The 25,706-nt window shown below is 46.0% G+C and overlaps 2 protein-coding genes and 1 long non-coding RNA gene across 4 annotated transcripts in view; 1 reads left to right on the forward strand and 2 right to left on the reverse strand.

The window, feature by feature from the left end:
• LOC308465224 overlaps positions 1-25,706 on the reverse strand; it is a 192,006-nt gene that overhangs the window by 73,506 nt on the left and 92,794 nt on the right. The window lies entirely within an intron of this gene.
• TTC9C (tetratricopeptide repeat domain 9C) lies at positions 458-5,189 on the reverse strand. Of its 2 annotated transcripts, XM_080984875.1 has the most exons (5): positions 5,158-5,189; positions 4,174-4,252; positions 2,526-2,781; positions 1,998-2,180; positions 458-908 (listed from the first exon to the last, which is right to left on the reverse strand). In XM_080984875.1, the coding sequence occupies exons 1-5, from the start codon at positions 5,172-5,174 to the stop codon at positions 814-816; spliced, it is 630 nt and encodes a 209-aa protein (XP_080841001.1). In that variant the 5' UTR covers positions 5,175-5,189; the 3' UTR covers positions 458-813. The 2 variants fall into 2 exon arrangements, with proteins under 2 accessions (XP_080841001.1, XP_080841002.1); XM_080984876.1 differs by lacking the exons at positions 4,174-4,252; positions 5,158-5,189 and adding an exon at positions 4,878-5,021.
• On the forward strand, positions 8,187-25,544 carry HNRNPUL2 (heterogeneous nuclear ribonucleoprotein U like 2). The gene is made up of 14 exons (XM_080984597.1): positions 8,187-8,828; positions 13,044-13,176; positions 13,674-13,747; positions 14,560-14,699; positions 15,886-15,976; positions 16,092-16,204; positions 16,607-16,870; positions 17,549-17,671; positions 18,068-18,199; positions 18,932-19,100; positions 19,239-19,439; positions 21,088-21,185; positions 21,747-21,854; positions 22,534-25,544. The coding sequence occupies exons 1-14, from the start codon at positions 8,309-8,311 to the stop codon at positions 22,603-22,605; spliced, it is 2,238 nt and encodes a 745-aa protein (XP_080840723.1). The 5' UTR covers positions 8,187-8,308; the 3' UTR covers positions 22,606-25,544.

Here is a 25,706-nt window from a genome sequence, read left to right on the forward strand (position 1 = left end):
CTGGATAGACTAGCAGCTCTTGAGAGCGGCAGCGGCAAAAGCTCCAACACAGGCATGTGGTAGGTGGAACATGCAGACCTCTGGCCTTCCTTTTGTATGGGCAGAGGTGTCTGGGCCCTGGGTGGGGTGGGGGCGAGGTCACACAGAGATGCCAAGCATAGCTGACACAACAGGATGCCGTTGCCATAGGAGCAAGCCACAGGAGAGGCCTAGTGACGGTCGCTATGGCAACGAAGGGCACCAAAAAAACCAGATAACAAAGCACTGCTGAGTCACCTGCTAGATATGTGTAATGGAAGGGTGGGAGGAGAGAAAGACTCACATTCAAAACTCAGCAATTTCCCCAAAGCCAATATATGAATAAGGAGCTCAGCCTTTCTTGTTTCAGTTTCAGTTTCTCCCTCTGCAGAATCGAAGCGTAAAACAAGCACCACACATACACACGCAGTCAAAAGTCACATTTCCCAAAATACTTTTATGAAACAGCGAGATGGAAGGGGAAAAACGAAACAGAGAGCAAATCTAGCTGGTAGTTCCTATTTTAGCTGCAATGGAAGGGAGGGAATCGTTTAGGGGTTAGGCAGTCCATCCCCAAGCCGTTCCGCGCCCAAAAACAGCAACATTGGGTAGGGGAGGAAATGTTGAAGGAGGTCTCTGTCGCTCACACTTTTCCAGGCTCAATTGGTAATGAAACACATTTCCCAAGGCACTGTGTCATCTGATGCTTCTGAAGCCAATGGCCACATATGGCCCACAAAACCAGGAGCCAACACTAGGCCGTATTCAGCTGTTTTCAGGGAGGACCTGCCGCCTCTAGCCGAACATCCCCATGTACAACTGCTTTTCCTTTTTGTGGTAGCTGTTCAGCTGAGACTGCGTCAGCTGCAGGTAACGCTTCACGTTGGCATCTTCGATGGAGAGATTGGAAAAGAAAAACAGGGAGGGAAAGGGTTGCAAAAACCACAGTTAAATTCGATTGTTTTTTAAAATGCCGCAATGAAAATTTGGAAGAAGCTGTTTTGTGGGCTGAATCCAGCTCACAAACTGTCAGGGAGGTGCTGTAAGTCAGTGGCAGATGAATCTGCTTTGCATGCAGAAGGTCCCAGGTTCCAGTCCTCAGTAACTCCAGGTAGGACTGGGAATGTCCACTGCCAGAGAACCGGAAGAGTTGCTGCTGCTCCATGCAGACAATATTGAAGATGATGGACCAATGGTCTGACTCAGTTTACACAGCATGGGGTCTCTTGCATTGGGGACCACCTCTGCTAAAATGTACTTCTCTACTGTTTGTATTTTGATGATGATCAATTATCTCTAACAAAGAAATAATTTGACTGACTAAGGATATGTATTTACAGTTGTACCTTGAATCCCGAATGCGTTGGTACTCGGACGTTTTAGCTCCCGAATGATGCAAACCTGGAAGTGAGTGTTCCGGTTTGCAAACGTTTTTTGGAACCCGAACGTCTGACAGGGCTTCTTCTTGGCTGCAATCAGAAGCCGTGCTTTGGTTTCCAAATGTTTTGGAAGTCGACTGGACTTCCCGAACAGATTCCGTTCGACTTCCAAGGTACGACTGTATTATAATAATTATTATTTTAGTTATTAAATGTGTATACTGCCCTATACCTGTAGATCTCAAGGCAATCACATCATAAAATCGCAATATAAAAAACACAAAATACATAATAAAAACAAAGAGAATAAAAACAAAAACACACTACACCTTTAAGGAACATTCACAGCACATTCTTTCCCTAAAAGAATTCTGGACACTAGTTTATTCCCTCAGGGAGTTACTATTCCAAGCATCGCTTAACAAACTACAAGGCCCAGAATTCTTTGAGGGAAAGAATGTGCTTTAAAGGTATAGTGCATACACAGCCTCAGTATAGGCCAGCTTCATATGTTCCAGATGCCCACACTTGCTCTAGAGATCACCAAAGTCAAAGTGACCTGTATTATGATCCTTCCACCATCATGTTAGCGCCTCTCACCTTTGGGCTGCTTGCTGGTTGCTGCCAGTAGATGGTGCTGGGCTCTGTCGTAATCCCGCAGGTGGTAGAAAGCCACTCCAGCTCGGTATAGCGCCTTGGTGTTCTCTGGCTGCCTTTCTAGGACTTTTAGACTGTACTCTTTCACCCGCTCATAGTTCACAGGTTCCATTTGTAGGAGGCACGCTGTGGAAGAGGCACACAGCACAACATTGTTACTAGGAGGCCAGTGACAGCCCGGGATTACTCAGTGGGAAGGGGTTCGGGTAGGCACTCTGTGCACGCTCAAAGGTGCTCTCACCATTAGCCAGCCTACAGCTAATAGGAGAAAAATTAATTTATGAAATCACCTTTCATTGTGAGTCAATCCAATAATAATGGCTGGAGGTCTTGGACAAGACAGACAAATGGGAGAACGTTATCACCCAGCCAATAGGATGGGATAGCTATCGTGGGATAGCCCCGTCAGTCGCTGTCATGCCATGCTTGTGGACTTCATCAGATACATGTAACACTCTCTCCCTGGCTTACCAGCAAGGTTGTTGTAGCAGTCGCTTTGGGTGCTGTGGAGTTCCTTTTCCTGTTCCGGTGTCACAAGAGGCCTCTCCGCACCAAACTCCTGCAAAGGCGAAGGCACGCTGGGATCCAGCCCTTTCACCTGCAGCAAGGCCCAGTGATAGCGGCTCACGGCAGCCCGCAAACGCCCCTCTTTGTAACAGTGGTTCCCTTCCTTCTTGAAGGCTTGGGCCTGCTGCAGCCGTTGGTCCATAGTTGCTTCCGAAGAAGCCTGGAAGGGACAGGGAGCAGAATAATTTTTAAAAATGGGTGCCAGGACACGGATGGACTCCAGCTCCCATCAGCCTCAGCCAGTGATCAGGCATGATGGCAGCTTTAGTCCATCAACAACTCCACTATCCAAGTGAATGTAGCCATCATATTGAACAACGGAATGCAGTAGACATCATGTTGTCGGTCTTAATGTTTGGAGTGATTTGACCCTCTTCAACTTCCCTTTTACCAATCTCCCAGTTTCAGGGAAGTTTGGCACCTGGCCATTTATTTAATTTAATGGCACTATAGTCACTGATCCCAATTGGCTCAACAACAACATCACACACGGGGGCACCACTCAAGATTAAGTCCAGGGTCACTGCCCCTCTGGCCATTTCCATCACCAACAGTTCTGGAGCACAATTATTCAGAGTATCTAGAAATTTTATCTCTTTGTCATCCTGAGTGAAACACATACGTAGCCAGTCTATGTGAGGGTAGTTGAAGTCACCCATCACTACAACAGTTTCTCTTTCGGATGTTTCCTTGAGTTCATTTTTCATAGCAAGATCTCCCTGAGCATTTTGATCTGGGGGATGAGAGCACGTCCCCCAGTACTAATTTACTCTTGGGACCTAGCATTGCCACCCACAACATTTTTTGGGGGGGAAGAATGAGGCCGACTGAGGCTGTTGGTCCATCTAGCTCAACACTATGCAACACTGACTGTGAGTGGCTCTCCAAAGTGTCAGGCAGAGGTAGTTTCCCCAGCTCTACAGAGTTGTTCCACCTGGCCTTTGGCTTAGAATCAGTTTGATTCCCTCCCCCTCTTTCTTTTTCCTTTCTCCTCCTATGAAGAGATTGCACCCTAATGTTTTAATGTTGTATCTTAATCTTTTAAATTGTATTTTAATCAACTTGTTTTTATTATTGGTTGTTAGCCGCCCTGAGCCCGGTCTTGGCTGGGGAGGGCGGAGTATAAATAAAAATGTATTATTATTATTATTATTATTTGGGATGCAGGTGGCGCTGTGGGTAAAACCTCAGTGCCTAGGACTTGCCGATCGTATGGTCGGCGGTTCGAATCCCCACGGCGGGGTGAGCTCCGGTCTTTCGGTCCCAGCTCCTGCCCACCTAGCAGTTCGAAAGCACCCTTAAGTGCAAGTAGATAAATAGGTACCGCTTTATAGCGGGAAGGTAAACGGCGTTTCCGTGTGCTGCGCTGGTGCCGGTTCGCCAGAGCAGCTTCGTCACGCTGGCCACGTGACCCGGAAGTGTCTCCGGACAGCGCTGGCTCCCAGCCTCTTAAGTGAGATGGGCGCACAACCCTAGAGTCGGACACGACTGGCCCGTACGGGCAGGGGTACCTTTACCTTTACCTATTATTATTATTTAGTATTATTACTACCAGGAGATGCTGGAGATTGAACCTGGGACCTTCTGCATGCAAACCACATGCTCTGCTACTGAGTGATGGTCCATCCTCTCTAAATGTAAATACATAATAATACAGTCATACCTTGAATGTGCTTCGGGTTGAGCGTGTTCGAGTTGCGCTCTGCGGCACGTTACTTCCGGGTTTTGCCGCTCGTGCATGTGCAGACGCTCAAAATGACGTCACCCGCATGCGCAGAAGCGGCGAAACGCGACCCGCACAGATGTGCCATCACGTCTTGCGTTCCGTTTGGGATGCGAACGGGGCTCCGGAACAGATCCCGTTCGCATCCCGAGGTACCACTGCAATAATTTATTATTTATACCCCGCCTATCTGGCTGGGTTTGCCCAACCACTCTGGGCGGCTTCCAACCGAATATTAAAAACAATACCGCACCAGACATTAAAAACTTCCCTAAACAGGGCTGCCTTCAGTTGTCTTTTAAAAGTAAAATAGTTGTAAATGTAAAGATTCCAGTCCTCGTGATTCTGAATGAAGGACTGCTTTCAGCAGGAACAGGTGATGCTTCCTTACAGTTAGGCTCCAGAGAGAGTTTCAGGCAGGGGGTATTCCGTGCCTACCTGGGAATGCCAGGGATTGTACTTGACACCTTTTCTGTGTGCATGCAAAGCAGATGCTGTACAAATGAGCTACAAACCCCCCCCCCCCCACGTACCTTTGCTGTTGCGGTGGCCATTGGGATCAGGAGGAGCGGCGGCAGCAGCTTCTGGAGCCGGCCATCACCACTTGCTGCTCTGCATGGGCTGCCACACCCCCCTCCGTGACCTGGAAGCAGAGTTTAAACTGCAAAAAAATGGGAAGCAGCTTCGGGCAGCGAAATCACGTGACCGGAGTCAGCTGATTTCGGAGGAGGCGAGCGGGAGAGCCGGGGAACAACCAGCCCACGGGAATGCTAATAGCGCAAACTGCTGGCTTTACACTGTATATACTCTTACCTGGGAGTAAGACCCATTGAACTCAGTGGGGTTTCCTTCTGAGTGGATGGGGACACGTGTGCGTACTGGAAAGCACGCAAGTCTCCTCTGTACGTAGAGAATGCAGCAAAAGTTTTGGGTCATAGAATTGTAAATGGTAGAGTTGGAAGATACCCTGAGGGTCCTCTAGTCCAACCCCCTGCAATGCAGGAATCTCAGCTAGGTGATCCGTGGCAAATGGCCATCCAACCTCTGCTTTAAAAACTTCCAAGGAAGGAAAGTCCACCACCTCTCCTGGGAGTCTGTTCCACTGTTGAACAGCTCTTACTGTCACAAAGTTCTTCCTGATGTTTAGTCGGAATCTCAATTATTGCAACTTGAAGCCACTGGTTTGAGTCCTACCCTCCAGAGCAGGAGAAAAGCTTGCTCCATCTTCTGTGTGACAGCCCTTATTATATATTGGAAGATGGCTATCATATCTCCTCTCGGTCTCCTCTTTTCCAGGCTAAACATACCCAGCTTCTTCAACCATTCTTCATAAAGCTTGGTTTCCAAACCCTTCATCATTTTGGTTACCCTCCTTTGCACACATCTACTGTGGCATCGTGGACCGGTTTCAGTTGATGTGGCTTTATGAGCATCCCCCTTATAAGGAATGAAATTTTAACATTTGGGACCTTTTAGTATGGGGGGGGGTGAGCAAGTTGGAGGAGGGACATGAGAGAGGGGGATCAAATTATGCATGGTGAAGAGAAAGAGGATAGATAGAAGTTTTTCTCCCTCATAATATTAGAACATGGCTCATTCAATGAAGGCAAATGTTAAGATGATTTAGGACAGCCAAAAGAAAGTGTGTCTTCATGCAGCACATAGAAGATTGAATTCGCTTCCAGAAGATATATTGATGGCTACCAAGGGGTTAGATGAATAATTGGAGACTAAGGCTATCTTCTAATGTATGGAACATTGCTTCAAAAATGTTTGCATAGATGAACAATAATAACAAACATTATATTCCCTTCCACCCTCCCTGGACAAAAATATACTTATAGCAATGTTCATACCAATGTGGTATTTCATAAATTGCCATGAACAGAAAGATTTATCTGAACGTCTGGTCAGACATAGATGTGTAATCTGAGGTGAAGCCAAATCGGATAATTTTGCTGTAAAATGACCTGCATTTCCTGATTATAAACAGTGAGTGTCATATAGATGTCCTGTTTTTCCCTAGGGTGTCCCTATTTTCATCAGAGAAATGTTGGAGGGTATGGAGTTATTTGACCTCTCGTTTTTAAAAATGTTATTTATTTATTTTTTTATTGTTGGAAGCAGCCCAGAGTTGGTTGGATGATAATAATAATAACAGTAGTAATAATAATAATAATAATAATAATAATAATAATATGATGTCCCTGTTTTCATTGGAGAAATGTTGGACGGTATGGGATTGTGCTGCCAGTCATGCCCACTTTCTGCCATTGACATGACTGGAACATCTGAAGACAGTGTGTGGTGTCCTGCTGCCAACCTGTGTAGTTTGGGCCTAATCCTTCTGTTTTTTCATGAGATTACCAAATTGACCTAAGACATTGTTTTGTTTCACATAGTTCTTGATGCACTACAGGCACATCCACAAAGCATGAAACTACCCAGCATATGTGGTAGACACCTTCAGAAATAAATAAGCATAATGCTTGCAGGTGATCAAGTGAGGAAAAAGAGAGGGAGAGTCCCCGTGTTACTGTACAGTACTGTGTGTTTTTGGTCGCACTTTGGGGCAGGGGTTAGCAACGTTCTTCAGCTGTGGGCCGGTCCACCCTTCCTCAGAGCCATAGCTGTCAACTTTTCCCTTTTCTTGCGAGGAATCCTATTCGGAATAAGGGAATTTCCCTTTAAAAAGGGAAACGTTGACAGCTATGCTCAGAGCATGTGGGGGGCCGGACTACGGTATATTTTGGGGGGGGGAAATATGAACGAATTCCTATGCCCCATAAATAATCCTGAGATGCATTTTAAATAAAAGGACACATTCTACTCATGTAAAAACATGCTGATTCCCGGACCATCTGCGGGCCGGATTTAGAAGGCGATTGGGCCGCATCCGGCCCCCAGGCCTTAGTTTGCCTACCCCTGCTTTGGAGGATCAAGAAAGAAGGTGGAGTGTAAAAGATTCAATAAATAAACCTTGCTACTGGCAAGGGTTGTGTCTTTAACAGTTGCCAACACGTAGTAATTTAACTAGTGCAGCACCCCCGATTTGCACGCTGCACCTGCCTAATTTCTGCCAGTTATGCAACTTTTGAAAAGGTAAGAGTCGCTGTCAGGGGCAACAAGAGAAAACAACGGTTCTCTTCTTAATGTGAGGCTTTTAAGGGCAAGATGGCGGCGCCCTCAATTTGAGGTAAAAAGAGGATAAGAAGGTTCGAGAGAAGCCGCCCAATTAAAAAGCAGCTTGGACTGTTCCTAGGCAGAGTAACTTTGCGAGCTCTATATTCTGATTGGTGAATTTTAGCCAATCAGAAAAATTCATATTCCCCTCTTGTAATACGCCCGCCCCAACGGGCGTTAGCTACCCGCCCAAAATCGATCACTGTGCACGTAGGCGCGGAAAAACGCATGCACAGTTCCAAGCAAAAGGGGTGCTTAACAGATCGTTGGAGTAAATAAAAAAATCAACCGAGGCCGCGCGAACTAAAGGGACCTTTTTAAACTATAGTGGGATCGAAAGAGGAGAGGGCGGGGACGCGAAGGGGCAGCAAGCGCGCATGCGCCGCAACGAAGCGCATGCGTTGTTGTGCCGCTTGCCCTCATCGACGGGCTGCTGGCTGTCCACGCCTGCGCGATGCGCCTCGCTGCCTAGCCGGCCCGTCCTCCGAGCCTGCGCGGCAGCCATTTTCGGCAGGCTGCGCTTGCGCGTTAGAAGTTTTCGAAGGCGAGGGAGCCGTGCTTGGGGGGGGTGGTCGAGGGGGGAGCGCTGCTGGACGGCGCAGGCGCGGGCGCGCGCGCCGAACTCGGACTGCAGGGGTGTAGGCCTCCGCTGAGGGAAGAGCGAGCGAGCGTGAGAGCACCGCGCAGGCGCAGTCCCTCCGGAGCGCCTTTCGTTCGCTTAATTCCTCCTCCTCCCCCCTCCCTCCTCCTCCCCCCCCCTCATCCGCGGAGCGCGCGCGCCATGGACGTGAAGCGGCTGAAGGTGACGGAGCTGCGGGCCGAGCTCGGGCGGCGAGGCCTGGATTCGCGCGGCTTGAAAGTGGAGCTGGCCCAGCGGCTCCAGGAGGCCTTGGACGCCGAGATGTTGGCGGCCGGGCCTGAGGAGGCCGGGGCGGAGTCGGCAGCCGCGGCGGCGGCCGGGCAGAGCCTCGGCAGGCCCCGCTTGGGAGGCGGCGAAAACAACGAGGGCGGCGGCGGCGACGAAGAAGACGAGGAGGACGAGGAAGAGGACGAGGACGAAGAAGCGCTGCTGGCGGACGAGGAGGAGCAGCAACGGGAGGCGGCGGCGGCGAGTGGCGCCCAGGCCCAGCCCCAGCAGGCCGGCGAGCAGCACGAAGGCCAGGCCCAGGCTCAGCCAGGCGGCAGCGGCGGCGGCGGGGTCAACGGCGCCCAGCGGCCTTCGAAGGAGGAAGGAGGCGGCGGCGGGGTTGGCGAGGAGGCGGCGGGAGAGGCCGCGGCCAAGGAGGGAGCCGAGCAAGAGGGTAAGGCGGGAATCGTGGCTGGGGTGGGGGCGGAGTGTAACGGTCGCTTCGCATCGCGGCTGTTGGCCGCCGGGCAAAGCTCCTGCCTACGTTCTTGGTGGGCTGCCTCTGGTTTAGGGGACGCATCCGTCGAAGTTCTGCTCAAGAGCCTCCCCGAGCTGAAACGGGCGGACCCAGATTCAGGTCGTGTCGACGCACTCCAGCGGGGCTACTCTTGAGCAGGGCGAGCGTGGGATGCAACCCCCCAGTCCACTGATTTCATGGGCGGAAGCCGTTCCTGAAGTGCACCATTTCGGATCAGTGAGCTTAGCAGAAGTTTCAATGGGCCTCCTCAGAGCAGGGCTGACGTCGGATACGGATGAAAGCGCACAGTAAAGCCCCGTGTCTTTATTCGTTTCTCATCAGCATCCTCATTGTTATTGTTACTTATACGTTGTAGTTTTAAGGTTGCATTGCAACCCTGTTCTGCAAACTAGACTCATTGAAATAAATGGCCCCAAGTTAGTAACGTCTGTTAATTTAGCTGGATCTACCCTGCGTATCACTAAAGTTGGATACCACCTTGTGTTTATTCTACCTACGTATTGCCGTCATTATTGCTACCTGTTGGTTGAGAGGTGGCTAACTATGGCATCCTCAATATCTTACCTATTGTATGTTACCACTAATGCTGCTTTTATTTGTTGTAACCCCTGTGTTGTCATTCTTATCCTCGTTGTGAGGCATTCTGAAGGGCAGCTATGCCACAGCACATCCTGTGCATCTTTTACTTGCAATTAACTTGTGTTGGATTGGTGATGCTAACCTGCAAATTAATGTGCGTACGGATGGGATGCACAGGGTTGCAGCTTTAGTGGTGGATAAGCCCTCTTTAAATTGGTGAATCTTGCTTCTGGGTAAAAAAGGTATAGGATTTTGGCTGTTGAATTGTATTTTTGTGTGCTCTTTACCCAGAAGTAAGCTCCCAATTAACACAATAGGATTAGCTTTTGAGTAAACATGTGTATTGTGGTAGATCTCTAATGGCCCAGTGACTTGTTATTGGTTGTAGAACAAAAGTAAAATATTTGACAGGTTTATTGTGGGCCAACAGGTAAATTCATAACTGCAGAAGATGGTGTTATCACCAATTAACTGCTGTTGTGAATAGCCAGTGTACAATTTATATGCAGTTGACCTAGCATAGAAATGTCACAATTCTACTGTCTCACGAGATTTTCTGTCATTCTAACTCTTTTAGTCATGGTACTATTTTCTCTCATATATAGCCATTCCTTTATATATATCACTGTAATAGTAACTGAACTCCTATTTCTCCTCTGTTGATACTTGTTTCCATTTTGTTTCTCCTCTTTCCTCCCCCTGAATTGAATATTAAATTGGAAGCTCCTCAGGGCAGGGACCTCTTTTTTGTTATACAGTAAAAATACAGTAGAAGTCGATAGAACTAAATTGTGTGTAAATATTTTTTTTGTTAGAATCCCAGTCAGTGGCAGGCAGTAAGTGGTCCATAAGAAATTAGCTCTTGTGAAGAGGTGTGCACATTAATGGCTTAGTATAAATAAATAATAATCTATGTTGTGGCTAAATTGTTGTGAGTCAGGAAATATCTAATTTAAATTATGACTGTTGTCCTAATATGTTTGCTGCCCTGTCTCTTTTTCCTTTCCATAAATGGGCATTATACTTTGTCAGGGTTGGTGTAAATAAGGTTATTAAGATATGAGAGACAGTCTTGGAGTAGAGGCGTGTGAGATTGAATTAGGACAAGGGGTTCTTAATCTGTGGCCCATAGACCCCCATGGATGAGCTTGGGGGGGCTATGAACTAGGCACATAAATAGAAGATTTTTATTTCATTTACTTTCTGTTACTTTGAGAATTGTCTTGGGGGGGGGGCAATTTCTGAGGAAGGGGTCAATAGCTTTTAGCACAGGCATCCCCAAACTTGGCCCTCCAGATGTTTTGGAATTGCAATTCCCATCATCCCTGACCACTGGTCCTGTTAGCCAGGGATGATGGGAGTTGTAATCCCAAAACATCTGGAGGGCCAAGTTTGGGGGTGCCTGTTTTAGCAGATTCTTAAAGAGGTCTGTGGCTCCAAAAAGGGTAAGAACCACTGGACTAGGGGGTCCTTCATTTGAATTTCCACTCGGCCATGAAGCTCAGTGCTGACCTTTAGCTGTTCACTCTCCCAATCTATCCTGCTTAACAGGGCTGTTGTAAGAAAAAAATGTTGGTTGTGTACTCTACCTTCAGCTCCTTAGAGGAGGAGTGGGATGAAAATGTGTGTGTGTGTGTGTGTGTGTGGTGTGTGAAGCACTTGTGAGGAGTCTAAATTACTAGATTAAATTCTTAAGGGCTAGTTCCCTATGGACAGGGATCGTTTTGTTTTGCTGGTAAGATTCTTTGCAAAGTTTCATCTATGATGGATTGTGTGTATAAAAGTTAGTAATGTTGCAATTATAATTATTATTCAATTTTCTACAGTTGGTAGACAGGAGAGAGAGGGTTGTTTATACAATTTATCAGTTTCTGAATGTTTGCCACAAGAAAGTAATTTAGCATAATAAATGCATTATAAATATATTATTCATTTTAAGTGTTCAAATCACTGAACATTAGCATTTTGTGGTTGTGATGTGAAGCTTGTATAAGGATGCCTAAAAGGTGTGATTTGAACTTCGAGCTCGTAAATTGTATTCTCACTGCTTTGGGCCATCAGTTTGCTAAGAAGCCCTAATAAGTACACTGATGTAGTGCCATGGTCTTGGGCCTTGAACTAGAAGTTGCTGAAAGTGTTTTATTCAGTACTGCTGCCAAATGTGTGTTTAGGGGAGAGCACATCAGACTTCTCAGCCTCTGACTGATACTTTTACTTTCTTTCTTTTTTCTGGAATAAACTGTCCTTGATTTTTTTTTTTTTAAAAACCTGCTGGTATCCAAGCATAGCTATAAACAGTATTCTCAGTTTGTAAGCAGCTGCAGGTAACCAAAGCATGTTCTCCAGGCTTATTCACATGAAATGCACTAAGGGTGACTTATGTGCATTGTTTGGTTAAGTGGTAAACCCTCTGAAAAATTGGTTTGGAAAACTAGTATTTCAGATTTGTGATGTTTGGCTGTTACCAAGTTCATGAGACCACACGACAGATTCTCAAGAGGAAAACTTTAGTTGCTGCCCTGTCTCTAAAGGTTTGTTTTATTCTTAAGAAAGCTAGGCAGTTCGGCTACAATCTTAAACACTTGCTAGGAAGTAAACCTCATTGACTATAGCTGGGCTTACTTCCTAGGGGAACATTATAGCAATTCCATGTGTGGCTCCTAAGTTGTATGGTTGCTTATTGTTGTTTGCTAGCACTACTTTTGCTACCTGTCTATGGTTGCAAATTGAAATATGCTTTTAAAAAAGGCACGTTATGGTGCATCATTGAAATAGGCTATTCCGAGGTAAATGGTCTTTCTTGTGCCTATTTAGTTCTATGCTGTTTCTTGACAAAGCAATTAACATATTGGGAATAATGCTGATATTTAGCATATGCTTCATTCTCCTTAGAAATTGGAAATACATTGAACCCTGTTTTTGATGAGGAAAGTGTGGGGGCGTGGGCCACTCTGAGTAGCATTTAACATGAAAGGAAGAAATAGGAATTTATCCTTAGGCACACATTACTTAATACCCTCAAGATCTACATGTGGGCTCAGGGTGTGTCACATCTTTGCCGTAAATCTGTTTTGAAGTTCGATTTGCAGTATGAAGTGTCATCCTAGTACTTAACACATGCCTACATCAGTCTTACAGATGTGGCGGCTTTGTTCCTATCTTCTGCATCAGGCATAATGCCACTGAAAGCTTGCAGACCTTATTGATGTAGATGTAAAATAAAACTTACGCTAAAGAACTGGAGGCTTGAGAGAATCAGAAAATGTAAGACTTCTGCCCACAGGCCAAAATGGAAAAATGAAGCATATCACTTTGACTTCCAGGAGCCTCACTAAATCCATGGTTAACTGTTAGCGAAAAAGGAGACACAAGGCTTGTTTATAAAGATTTCCCTTAGGTTGATCACAGGGGATTTAGGTTACCCTAGGAGTCCTAGATAAACACCGTATGTGTGTTTCATTCCAAGGTAAGAGAGGCCAGAAGGGGCTTATACATGCAAGTGTGTTTGCTTTCAACAAATCTCTTTTTTTGTGTGCTTGTGTTTTCTTACAGCAAATGAGGATGATGAGAAAGCAAAGCAGGCTGGACCAGATGGAGAACGCCATGGACTAAAAAGACAGCGGGATGAAAAGGACGAGCACGGCCGTGCTTACTATGAGTTCCGAGAGGAGGCATACAATAGCCGGTGAGATGTGGGTCATTTTGTCCAGGAATTCATGCTAGGTTCATGAAGTTCATACAGAACACTAAACTGTGGGTTTAGTGCTTTGTGAATGAACACAAGCAAAGCATCAATTTCTCTCTGTTACACACACACACTCTCCCCACATTGCTGGGAGGAGGACTTGGGCAGAGTTCAGTTTCACTTTTGCAAAATTGTGGCTTAGTGTTGTGTTTGAACCAGAGGGTGGTGTCTTTGAAACAAACTCTTGTAAGTATGAAAGTCAAACAACATAGGAACATGGACCATGAACCTGACTTGTTCTGACTACCTAGAGATTGTTTTAATATCTGGTTTGAAAAGAATGCTAAATCAGGAGGAAGGGCAAGCAGATGTGAGAACAAGGTTCCAAGGATTATCATGGTGTTTGTGGTATTGCTTTGTTTTCTTCTACATACCAGTTTTTTATTGGATGCTTTTTTAATGTGACCTTGTTGGCTATTCCTTTATATTCAATATAGATCCAAGTCTCCACCACCACCAGAGGAGGAGGCTAGAGAAGAGGATGATGAGAATACTGTGATCCTGGACACATGTATGTGCTTATTTTGTACGCTATGTGAACTGTGTAATGACAAATTTAAATATAATTTCATAGAAAAGTCAGGTCTGCTGTAGTATAGTAAGGCTGCAACTGAAAGTTTTTGTGTTTTTTGTTTTGTTCATTTTTTAAAAAAAAATTATTAAAAGCAAGATAGCAAGCCTTGCTATAACTCTGATCAGTTTGCCAACCCTAAGTAGTATAGAACCCAAAAGACCTGGGGTTGTATTAAATGTTAGTCATACTCTGAGTAGACTCATTGAATTGAATGGACATTACTAACCCAGATTCATTATTTCAAATTCTTTTAAGTCTTTATCCCATTTCTTCCTTCACTGTATAAGGCAAGGGTTGGGAGAAGCAAAAATGGAAGGTGGGGGAGAAAAGCCATTTACAAGTGATGAATTTAGTCCTCTTACTAGAGTGATCTGTTCCTCCTCCAGTGAGGTGGCAAGCCTGGCCTCCTACCTGTTCAGATTGCTCCCAACATCAGCATGCGATTCTTAATTATTCCTGGAGGGAACGTGTCCTTCCCAACAGGAAAAGAAAATCCCTCCTATGTTCACTACAATGTACGCCTTTTCTATAACTTAACCTGAGAGGATTTGAGCACTTCAGCAAGAGTGGGGTAACAAGGGGTGATATTTTTAGGAGTTTGGATGTCATTATGAACAAAAGGATTACAGAAAGCCTCAAAATCTGATCACTGATCCACATCCCAGGTGTCTCTTTTGAAATTATTTTGCAGTGCCAGACATCACACACATGTTGGCTTTAAATGCATCCTGCTTTCCTTTCTTGCTCAGATACGTCCGATCTCCACTTCAGAGCTACCAAGGACCGCTATGGAGGCCAGCCTCTGTTCTCCGAGAAGTTCCCTAATCTGTGGTCTGGGGCAAGAAGTACACATGGAGTGAAAAAGGGGAAGGTCTGCTTTGAGGCAAAGGTAAGGACGTTTCCTCAGGGGAACACATAATCCATCTTGAGCCTTCTTGGAGCTTTCAGCAGCAAGTGTGGTCTGAGCTAGTTAGAGTGATCATTTCAACAGACTGCAGCTTGGAGTTGTTTTTCATTGTGAATGGCATAGTGTAGCACTTGGACCCCTGCAGATCAGTATGAAGTGGACATTTAAGAGTCAATGTTAGTCATATTCAAAGTACGCTCATTGAAATTAATAGACATCACTAACCTGGGTCTATTAATTTTTATTGTTGGATACAACTCTTACTGCACAGATCTGTTTTTGAAGTAAGTGGAGTCTCGTTTCTGTGAAGGTTGTTGAGGCACAAGTTAACAAAGTTTATGTTGCCATTCCTTCACTTCCTATTGCTAGTTGGGCCTGCACAACAGCTTATAACGATGACAAAAAGTGTTTTGACCAACTCTTCAGGGCAGATAAATGTATATGTGTATACACAACATGTGTGTGTGTGTGTGTGTATGTGTGTGTGAGAGAGAGAGTGTGTGTCACGTGTTGGATAGGTGAATTTTATCTGCAAGGAATTGAGGCTTGAGCTATTGTTGCTAGTTTATTTTAATTTAGGTCACTTTTAGGTTGCCTAATAACAAATGTTGCCTAGGTGATCCACAGTTTTAGAACAAAAATTTATTATTGCAATAAAAAGCAACAAGCTACACAGCAATAGCTGCAAATGTGTCCTTTAAAAACACATAGTATAATCCAGTTGGTGTCATTCCAGTGATGAAAGGCATCCATTAGCAGCCGACGGGGCAATTTTTGGCAATTCCACTTCCTCCATTCAGGCCCCCCAACCAGATTTGCTCTGGAGGACCCCTAGCCCTCCAACATAAATTGGATTCCAGCCAAGGAACAGAAGAATAAAAATACACTTACCCAATCAAAGCAGAAGGCAGTAGTATAATGTATAATCAGAACATAATGGTGAATTACATATTTCTTTTCTTTTGGTTGGGGGAAGGTGTTTTGTACTGCAGAAGTTGCCTTAAATGGGATCAGCTGTGAGGGCCAGTTTGACTGGGTCTTCTTGGGCTGATATTTAAATAAAGATCATTGTGTTGTTTTGCAAATGTGCTTGGGTGTATACAGCAACCTTTTCTACAAGCTTCCTAACATTTGTCTCAAATGGGCATCGCCCCTTGATCTGCCTTAGGTGACACAAAACCTCCCGCTGAAGGAAGGGTCCACAGAGAACCAGCTGCTTCGCGTTGGATGGTCTGTTGATCTCTCTCGTTCACAGCTAGGTAAGCAGTACCTCCTTTCCGGCAGCAATGCAGCGCAACTAAGCTGGCGCCGCCTGGGGGAAGAAATCGCAGTTCTCAAGGTGAAGTCACCATAGTAAGTGTTGCTCTCTTCTAGGTGAGGATGAGTTTTCTTATGGCTACGATGGACGAGGGTTGAAGGCTGAAAATGGGCAATTCGAAGACTTTGGTCAGCCCTTTGGGGAGAATGATGTGATCGGTTGCTTTGCTGTAAGTGCAGTGAGCGAGGCCTCGGGCCGGCTCTTGAGGGGCCGCTTCGGTATCTTCGGAGTAGGCCGGGGTAGGGGAAAATGAGGTTCTGTACAGCCAAGGTGTAACTAACAACACAAAGTTAACTCCTGCTCCTTTCCTTGATGCAGTGCCGTTCAGGGGACAACCGTGCACTGCATGTGCCGTCACGAGGTTTGCCTTAATGCTTCTTACTAGAACGTCCCCATAACTGGCTGTGGTGTTCAACCAGGGCAGCTAAAAGCCAGCTTTGCCTTCCATTGCTTTGTCTTCAGGAGGCTATTAGAACATGGCTTTGAAAGCATGTGACAGTGTGAGGAAGGTGTGTGTGTGCCCATTCCACGGGGACTTGCCGGTCACATGCTTGCGCATCCTGTGTTACAGAACTTTGACAGTGAAGAGGTGGAGCTGTCCTTCTCCAAGAATGGGGAGGACCTAGGTGTGGCCTTCCAGATCAACAAGGAGCTGCTCGGCGACCGAGCTCTTCTGCCGCATGTGCTGTGTAAAAACTGTGTCGTGGAGCTGAACTTCGGCCAGAAAGAGGAGCCTTTTTTCCCGGTTCCTGAGGACTTCATCTTCATCCATGCCGTCCCCATTGAGGATCGAGTGCGCACTCCCCTGCCACCCAAAACCCCTGGAGAGTGTGAGGTAATAAAACAGACTTCCATGTTCCAGTTCCTAGAGGGGCTTCTCTAGCGTCCCAATAATACAGTGGTCTGCTGGTGCTGCTGCTTAATCTTTTAACTCTAATGGATAATCTAGTGGTGAAGACACTGTCTTGTACCAAATTCTGGTGAATTAGATCACAGCCACACATTCCATTTAAATCCAATTAAGCCTGCATGGCTTCCCCCAAAGAATCTTGGGAATTGTAGTTTGTTGAAGGGGGTAAGAATTGGAATTTTAAATGTATATTGTGGATGTGATCTTAGATAGCTTGTGGTCAAGGTGGGGGAATAATGTGCCTCCAAACCCAGGTAGATAAACCTCCTCTCTCTTCTTTTCCCTAGCTGTAGTCTTTTTTATGTGTTCTATTTCATCCTGTGTTTTCATCAGTCTGGGGGCAGGGCATCTCCCAGGAAGGGGATATGTTTTGAAAGGGTCCAGAAAATCGTGTGTTCTGATTGCAGGGCAGGGAGGGTCTTCTCTGTGGTTAGCCCCCTTGCGTTGAAAGGCATTTCAGAGCATAGATGAAATCTTAATGGAGCTTTGGCAACTGCTGTCTTAACAGGGACTTGCATGGCCCAACAGCACAGTTAGCACCAGTTCCCTTTAACTTTTCTAAATTTGTGGGCTTGCTTACTCTCTTCCTGCTCCCCATTCTAGGTGCTGCTTATGGTTGGGCTGCCAGGATGCGGGAAAACCCACTGGGCACAGAAGCACATCCAGGAGAATCAAGATAAGCGCTACAACGTCTTGGGAACAGGCATTGTTCTCTGCCAAATGAGGGTAAGAAGTTAGAGGTCACTTTCACTTTTCAGCCTGTGTATACTTCCAGAGGGTGAATCTGAGGTCTGAGCGAATTGGGTGGGGTAATTGCAGATTAAACCTTGACTTGGCCATCTTGCCTTCATAATCATCGTTGTAAGCAAAAGCAAGGGTTTTTTGAACTCACTTCTCTGTAGAAGACAGAGTTTTAGAGAAGACAAGAGAGAACCCACAAACAACCCAAGAATGTCAGCAGGGCCGTATGGTGGAGACACCCTGGAATACAGAATTGCCCTGGAATAACATGTCTATTGTCAGTTCCTAAACTCTTAACTGTGTAAAGTAGTGGCTTGTGGTGTGTGTGACATATTTCTCCTTGATTTATTCTGTCTCCATTCCCCCCCCCCTTTTTATCAGACAAAGGGCACTGAAGTTGAAGAGGTCCTGGACACTGCAGCTAAAGACCAACTGCTTCAGCAAGCTGCCCGTTGTGTTAGTAAACTGGTCCAGATTGCCCCCAGGACAAAGCGAAACTTCATCCTCGATCAGGTATTTTTACATAAGGGCTGAGGGGGTTTAGTTCCAAGGAGGTAGGCAATGAAGTTAGAAAATCCAAAGTGTTCATACAGTCTCCACGCAAGTTGACAAACAGGATTTCTCTGATGACTGGGTACATGAGAAAGGGTCTTTGTCACAACATTTTAGTGGGCCTGTTCTTCTCCATGTTGTTAGAGGAGAAGGCTTCGCATATGGTGATGGCAGTGAAATCCAGAAAACGGTATCAGAACAAAAGAAGCTACTGGGAAGGGCAAATAAAAGCCTTCCATTAAATACATGCTTAGGACGCAGGTGGAGAACATGGGGCCCTTGAGGTGTAGTTGGGACACTCAGCTCCTAACAGCCTCAGCCAAAATGGTCGGCAGTCAGGGGTGATGAGAGTTGTGTTGGCAACATCCATTCCTCACCACTGGTTATGAGGAGGGTACTTTTACAAAAAGCAAGACAGGGCAAGGCAGGAGATGAGTTCTTAACATTTTGAGTTCTTAACATGTGGAGAGATGAATTAAACTATCACCATACTTTTAGAAGCATTTCCTGCCCCTGACCATAAAGGATGGGTTGACCACTAGAAGTCTGATTATAATTAACGACCGTAATGTTTTGGTTCATTGTAATTCCTGCTCGGCTATGGTTTCAGGGAGCCCCTTAATGACTTTTGGCCATTTCTGAGAGGAGGTGCTCTTGCTATCTTTTAAGACCCGCATGTTTTCTCCCTTTTAGTGTAATGTGTACAATTCTGGACAACGGCGGAAGCTGCTCCCTTTCAAGGGTTTTGTGCGCAAGGTGATTGTGTTGGTTCCCACTGAAGAAGACTGGGAAGATAGGCTGGAGCAGAGGGAGGAAGCTGAAGGAGAAGATGTGCCTGAGTCTGTGATGCTGGAAATGAAAGGTAGCCTCTGCAAAAAGGGTCTGTGGGAACACGAGTGAAGTGGTGGTGTTGGGGCTTCAGGTTTGTTTTCCTTGTTGAAAAGAACTTTCTTCTAATGATTCTGCACTTCCTCTTCCTCCTGCTTCCCTGTGATCCCAGCCAACTTCTCTCTTCCGGAGAAATGTGATTTCATAGATGAAGTCCTGTACCAAGAGCTTGCAAAGGAGGAGGCCCAGCCCCTCGTCACCAAATACAAGGAAGAGGCCAGGAAACTGCTCCCACCCTCCGAAAAGCGGACGAACAGACGTAACAACCGCAACAAACGCAACCGCCAGAACCGCAACCGCGGCCAGGGATATGGTGAGGGTTTGCAAGTAGCAAGGGCTGCTCTCTGGAGGTACTCCTGACACTCCTCATTCATCTTTTTGCTGAGGACAGCTGTGGGCTTCTGGTTCCCCAGGTCCCAAAGGAAATCCCGTGCCTCTCTGAGAGTAGCACTTGCCTCACTCTTGCCCAAAAGACTTCCCCAATTCCTGTTCAGCTCATTCTTGGCTCCTTGTGGGTTTAGCTCTCTCCCTTTGGAGCCTAGGGTACTTGTGAGAAGTTCTGACCATGCAGGATAATTGTATGCACACTTAGAGGACTTGGCTGCAGCAGTTTTTTTACTAAGATTTTTACTAAGATTTATTTAGATTCATTAAGTCACATCTGCGGGCTTGATGTCTGTTTTAGGGGTCACATTCAGACTAACCTCATGGTGCTTCCTTTGCTCAGCCATCCAGTGACCATTTTTACCAAATGATGTTGGCAGGGGCAGATGGAGGTGTTGGGAGCCCAGCAACATCTGCAGGGCCACAGATTTCCCACCCCTGTCCTAAGCTTTCATCACCTCCCCCTCCCCATTATGTACCAGTCTCATTTCCCCTTCCCCCTTGATTATAAGCCTTTTTTCCACCTTCTGGAGCAACAGCCTGGGACATCTGCTCCCTTAGTTAATTTATCATGTATTATCTCCCACCTTTCCTTTCCAAAAGACGGCTACCAGCAGAGAAGGAGCCAGAGACAAGGTTTCTCATTTGGATCACACAGCCACGAGCAATTTTGAAACACCCAAATTCCTTATTCCCTGTCAAGAGTGGTTCATCTTGAGTCTCTCCCCCCCCCCCCCCGTCCTTTTGCATAGCTGCTTACTGGGGCCCCCACCTGTCCAGCTTCTTTCTGTCTCCCACCTCTGGCTCTATACCAGCTGATCTGTCTCCTGCTACTTAACCCTCTGCTTTGCGCTTCCACTACTTCTCCATAGCTTCTGCTCAAGCCCATAACAAAATTGTAGCTTCCACAGTAGAGCAGGCGGTCCTTTGTAGTCATTTTGGGGAAGGCTGGAAATCTTGAAAACTCTCACTGAGAGTGTTGTTGTTTTTCTTTTTGGCAGCTCAGCCCAGGCATCCAAGTATGCAGCACCCTCCCGGGCTGCTGTGTGAGTAGCCTAATGCTCTGTGGGAGGTGGGGCAAACATGGGGCGGTGGGGGTGGGAGAAGTGGGGAGGTCACAGTTTACCTTGCTTTGGGGTAGAGGACTGGGAGGAGTTGGATTGGGGCAGTGGGTAGTGATTCAAACACCATTTGCGGAGAAATAGGCACACTTAGCATAAAATGGGTCGTAGTAGTGGTCAGCTTTCTATCCTTCTCCTCCCACCATGCCCCCTTGTGAATTTAGGAAAGTGGGGTGAGGTTTGGCTGGCCAGCAAGCTGCAGGAAAAAGCTTTGGCTGATCCTAATGTGTTTGTAAGTGGCAAATGTTCTCTTGCATCTTTGGCCTATGCTTCCTAAAAAAAAAATGAATGCCCCTGAGCTGCCTTGCCTGCCCTGGGCTAAAGTCCTGCTTCTCCACACACAAAAAAGAGAGATGCCAGGTTGACTGTTCAGCACTTCTTAATATTTTCACTTAAGCTGGCACTGCTGTCTGACACATCTTTGTTTTGTTACATTCCCCGCCCCCTCGCCCCCAGCTGGTGGCCAGCGCCGAGGAGGCTACAACAATCGGGCTTATGGGCAGCAGCAACAGCAGCAGCAGCAGCAGTACTGGGGGCAGCCTGGAAACAGAGGTGTAAGTATATCCCTTTGGATTTTCTTTGCCCAAGTTTGATAAGTTAGGTTTGATACTCTTAATCAGGAAGACATAACGGGGCCACTTTCCCCCCTTCCATATTGTGAAATTTCAAGTGATTTCCTCTTAGCGACCTTTGAACCTAGGAAGCTGCCTTAGACGAGAGTCAGACCACTGATCCATCTAGCTCAATATTGTGCTACACTGACTGGCAGTGTAAGGGGTTTCAGAGTCCAGCCTTATTCCAAAGATGTCCAGGATTAAACATGGGACCTTTTGCATGCAAAGCAAATCCTCTTCCAGTTGCCCTCTGAAGCCACACTGGGCTCCTGTGGGAGGAAGGGCAGTATATAAACAGAATAAAAAAATTATAAAGTAAGTGCAGCTGGCCCCGCACCTATCAGCCCTGGCCAGTGTGTCCAATAGGCAGGAATGATGGGAGTTGAAGTCTAGCAACTCCAGGAAGGCCAGAGGTTAGCCACTTTTCCTTGAACAGGCTATATGGTAAGGGGCAGTGCCAGGTATATGTCTCTGCATCTAATCTGCTCCTTCAATCCACAGGGATATCGTAACTTCTACGAGCGATACAGGGGGGACTACAATCGGTTCTACGGGCGTGATTATGAGTACAACAGATACAGAGACTACTACAGAGACTACAACCGAGAGGTAAGAGGCTGCATACCATGAGTTGTATCCAATGTTAGTCCTACGAAGAATAGACCTATTGAAATGAATGGACACGGCTAACTTAGGTCAGAGGGCCTGCTCTGACAGAAGCTAGTTGGACACAGTCCCATGCTTTTAGAATAGTGGTTTTTGCACTTCGCTGTCTCTGCTCCTGGAGACAACTACTGCTGGAACTCTTATCTGCTTTGGTTCCAGCAGTGTTGCATCTAAAGGCCTTCCAGACCACAAAAGCTCTGGGTACAAGAAGTCTTGGTTCCAGAATTTATTAAGAGAAACTTTTGACTTTGACTAGAGTAAAGAAAGGGGTTGGAGGGTGAGAAGTAGGTAATTGATGTAGGGAACCTCAGTTCCTAATCCACCTCTGCTTTCAAAGCAACAACATGGCACTATTTAAAATCACCGCTTCAGTTCCCCACCTCTACAATAGGACTGTTTATCTTAGATTATCCATTATTTGTGTACTCCAACCTTGCCCAAACCAGGTGCCCCCCAGAGTCCAAAGCCTCTGGAGGGCACCAGTGCATTCACTCCATCAGCACGTAAATAACATGAATGGTGCCCAACCTGTTTTTTGTAGGAGATGAGAGGCCCTTTGCTCTTGAGCACACTCATACCCTACTAGCAGCATAATAACAACTCTCATTGTCCTTTTTTTTAGTGGCAGAACTACTACCAAGACAGAGACCGATACTACAGGAACTACTATGGGGGATACCAGGGGTACCGGTGAAACCCCAACCATCTCCACCCTTCAGCCAACCAGCGAGGCTCTATTTGGGGGGCAGGGGGGTGTCTGTCACTTCCCAAGACACAACATAATGGATGTGGGGCTGTTGGGGAAAGTGGCAGCAGGGTTGAGGGGGGCGGGAGGGGGAGGTTAAAAAAAAAAAAGAAATTGTAAATTTTTTTTAAAGTTTGTTGAAAAGAATATTGTCTTATTCTATAAAAAAAACAAAAAAAACATTTCAAACCTAGTTTAGACATTTGTAATCAAAACGTTTGCGCAAACAGGAGAGCAGCACTTAGCGCTGCCTGTGATTGGGCAGGAAAACATGACATCATAGAGCAGCTGGACGGGAAGGGAGGTGCAGGGCTCACATGGCAAAGGGGGAGGCGCAAATGAGGGCATGCAGGGATAAGCGGGTGGCTGTTTGGGCGGAGGGAAGGGGACGGGATACAACTTTTGGCTTCTCCTAACTCGTGCAGAAAAACCGCACTTCCTGAGCATTGTCACTCTGTTTTTCCAGGCCAGGGTGGTGGCGGCATGAATGTTCTTCCTTCTAGTTGAACCAAGGAAACCTTTCCCCATCCTGTAGCCACCAAGAGCGAACAAGAGAGGTCTTGATGTTCCTCTTTCAGAGTTTGGCCTACGTTTTCAGACAGTGAATTGCCAGGAGGCTTGTTTGACCTCGTGTCGCTCAGGCCACAGAGGCTTTTCTTGAGCTTTCTCCCTTTTCTGCAGGCGCCTCACCTTGAAATCTCAGCGGCTTGCTTATTTGTGACCCATCAGACGGAAGGAAGTGCAGGAGTTTAGTTCGCCCCGTTCCCAAGTTCTTCCCGGGTCAAAGCAAGCTGCCTTGGGTGCCCTTCCTGCACCCTCCTTCCTTTCCTCCCAAGGCTTAGTTGGCCCTCTCATCATCTCTATAGTATCTGTCCTCTTTTTTTCTTTTTCTTCTTAAGTGGAGTGGAAAGAACATTTTTCTCAGGGTTTCTGCAGGATCTTCTCATTGTTAGCACCTAACATGTATATAAGCAAAACTGCAAGCATGTAACTGTCACCTTTTGAGAAGCTTAGTGCTGAGAATACCAACTGGTTTTATACAGTCATTGTGGGGGAAGGGGGGTGTTCTGTCCTTGTGGTTTTGATAAACTGGTAGCCTGTGTAAATAGGAACATGGGGAGGGGCAAAGAGGATCTGCGCTTGGGTGGGTGGGGTGACAGGTGTGTGTATATGTGTGTGTGTGTCCTTGAAAAATGTTGGCTTCTTGATCCTGGCCCTTTGATGAAGCTTAATTATTTTTCCAGTTCCTAGAGGCTTCTATTGATGCTTCCACTTTTCTTTTTCCTTTTTTTAACCACACTAGTGTGCCTAGCTATAATTCTTAAAGCATCCTCTTCCATGTTTGTCCAGTCGTGCAGATGGAAGAAAATCTTAGGCTTCTTGGGTCTAGTGGCTGGTGTTCTTTCCGGGATATGGGTGGGAATTTATGTGTGTTGCAGGGGGACCTATTCCCCATCCTGTGGGTTGATTTATTTTGCTTCATCGTAGGCTTTCTTCCACAGAACGATGGGGGACTTTTTACAACAGGATGTTCTTCCTTAAGACACATTGTGTAAATGCTCCCTAGTTTCTTGGTACCACCTTTTTCCAGCTTGACTAAATTATGTCTGATTCCCAGACACAGGGATTGAAGATTTGCCTCTGTTCCTTGTGATTCACTGTTTGAAATTTTAACACTTGTTTTTCTTTTTAGATTGTTGGGTTTAAATTTATTTTGTTTTGTTTTTTGGCTACACAAGAATTCTCTTTCCAGCCTTTGCAAACGGTTCTTGTCTCCATCCCCATTAAGAATGCTCATTCCTGCATCCCAGCCTGACAGAACAGAAGTGGGGAGCCTGCCAAGTCATTTGAAAAGGGGGCTGATGTGGGGTGGGGAGGGAGTGTGGAGGGCAACAGCCACCTCCTCGCCCTCTTGCCTTTTTTCAAGTATAGGAGTTAGAGAGAAGCAGGATTCTTCTATCTCCGTGCATGTGTGTATTCAGAATGTGTGGTTGTGTGACAACTGTTTTTATAACAAAGTTAACTGGTATTTTACATGCTTCAGGCCACTAGAAAATATTCTTCCGGGGAAGAAGGGGTTGTGTGTGAGAGAGTGTGCGCACGCAGATAGCTTCATTAACTGAACACTCGCATGGGAGCGTGATAGATTGATGCTGTGGAAAGTTGGTCTTGGGCGTGATTACCAGCATACAGAGTGCCAGCAGCCTTGATGAAAGCAAGAAGGTCCTCGGTCACGCCTCTCCAGGGGATCACTTCAAGAAGTTGCTGATGCTGTTCAGTGGAATAGCTTTTTGGAGCTATGGTCCTTTTAAAAAGTAGAATCTCAAAAAATGACACACACTTGTCTTCCTGTGTGTGTTTTTGTGTGGGGGGAGGGAATGACTAAAACTGCTGCATCCTAGACCATCAGACTGAGAGATCTTAGCAACTTTAGTAGATGTCTTCTTTTTTCTGCACATTTTTGTAAAAAAAAAGGAAAGGAAAAAAAAAGAAATGGTAAAAATGACAAAAAATAGAAAAAAAATTCAGCCTGTTTAAAATCTGTTAGTGTTTTTCATGATTGTATGTCTTAGTTGCTGTAGATGGAAAGCTCAAGCGAAACGGAGGCTGTAAATGTTTTTACGAACTGTAAAACGTTTAAGTGGCCAGTAAAAAAGGGTTTTGCCATTGAACATGTAACTGTGTGGTTGTTTACATCTGTAACTTTCTTTCCTTAACAATTCTGGCATATGTAGGTTGAAAAACTTCCATTTTTAGAATAAATAATCATTCGCTTGACTCCACATCCTTCTGTTGCTGCGCTGACTTCTTAGGTGTCGTTGTTTAATGCTTTTGGCTTGTCTGTTCTCTCTCCCTCCCCCCAAAATAAAAAAAACTCAAAGACCAAAGCAATTTGAGGTTCCTCTTCATTCAGGTGAAAGCATATGGATACAGTCTGTGGCAGCCTTGTGCAACCTGGTTGTTCACCAGATATTTTGGAGTACTCGCAATTGGTAACCACTGACCATGATAGTTGGGGCTAATGACAGTAAAATAACAATGGGAGTGTG

Source organism: Podarcis pityusensis (genome assembly GCF_964106645.2).
Source record: "Podarcis pityusensis genome assembly, chromosome: 16".
Taxonomy (NCBI): domain Eukaryota; kingdom Metazoa; phylum Chordata; class Lepidosauria; order Squamata; family Lacertidae; genus Podarcis; species Podarcis pityusensis.

Excerpts from the sequence above, each read along its gene's own strand:
- HNRNPUL2 (XM_080984597.1), top strand. The coding sequence starts at position 8,309 with ATGGACGTGAAGCGGCTGAAGGTGACGGAGCTGCGGGCCGAGCTCGGG. Across the intron at positions 15,977-16,091 it reads TCTCTCTCGTTCACAGCTAG|GTGAGGATGAGTTTTCTTAT; the intron begins GTAAGCAGTACC and ends GCTCTCTTCTAG. Across the intron at positions 19,101-19,238 it reads TGTGATGCTGGAAATGAAAG|CCAACTTCTCTCTTCCGGAG; the intron begins GTAGCCTCTGCA and ends CTGTGATCCCAG.
- TTC9C (XM_080984875.1), bottom strand. Across the intron at positions 2,181-2,525 it reads CTGCTACAACAACCTTGCTG|CGTGCCTCCTACAAATGGAA; the intron begins GTAAGCCAGGGA and ends CCTCTTCCACAG. Across the intron at positions 909-1,997 it reads AACCAGCAAGCAGCCCAAAG|ATGCCAACGTGAAGCGTTAC; the intron begins GTGAGAGGCGCT and ends TCTCCATCGAAG.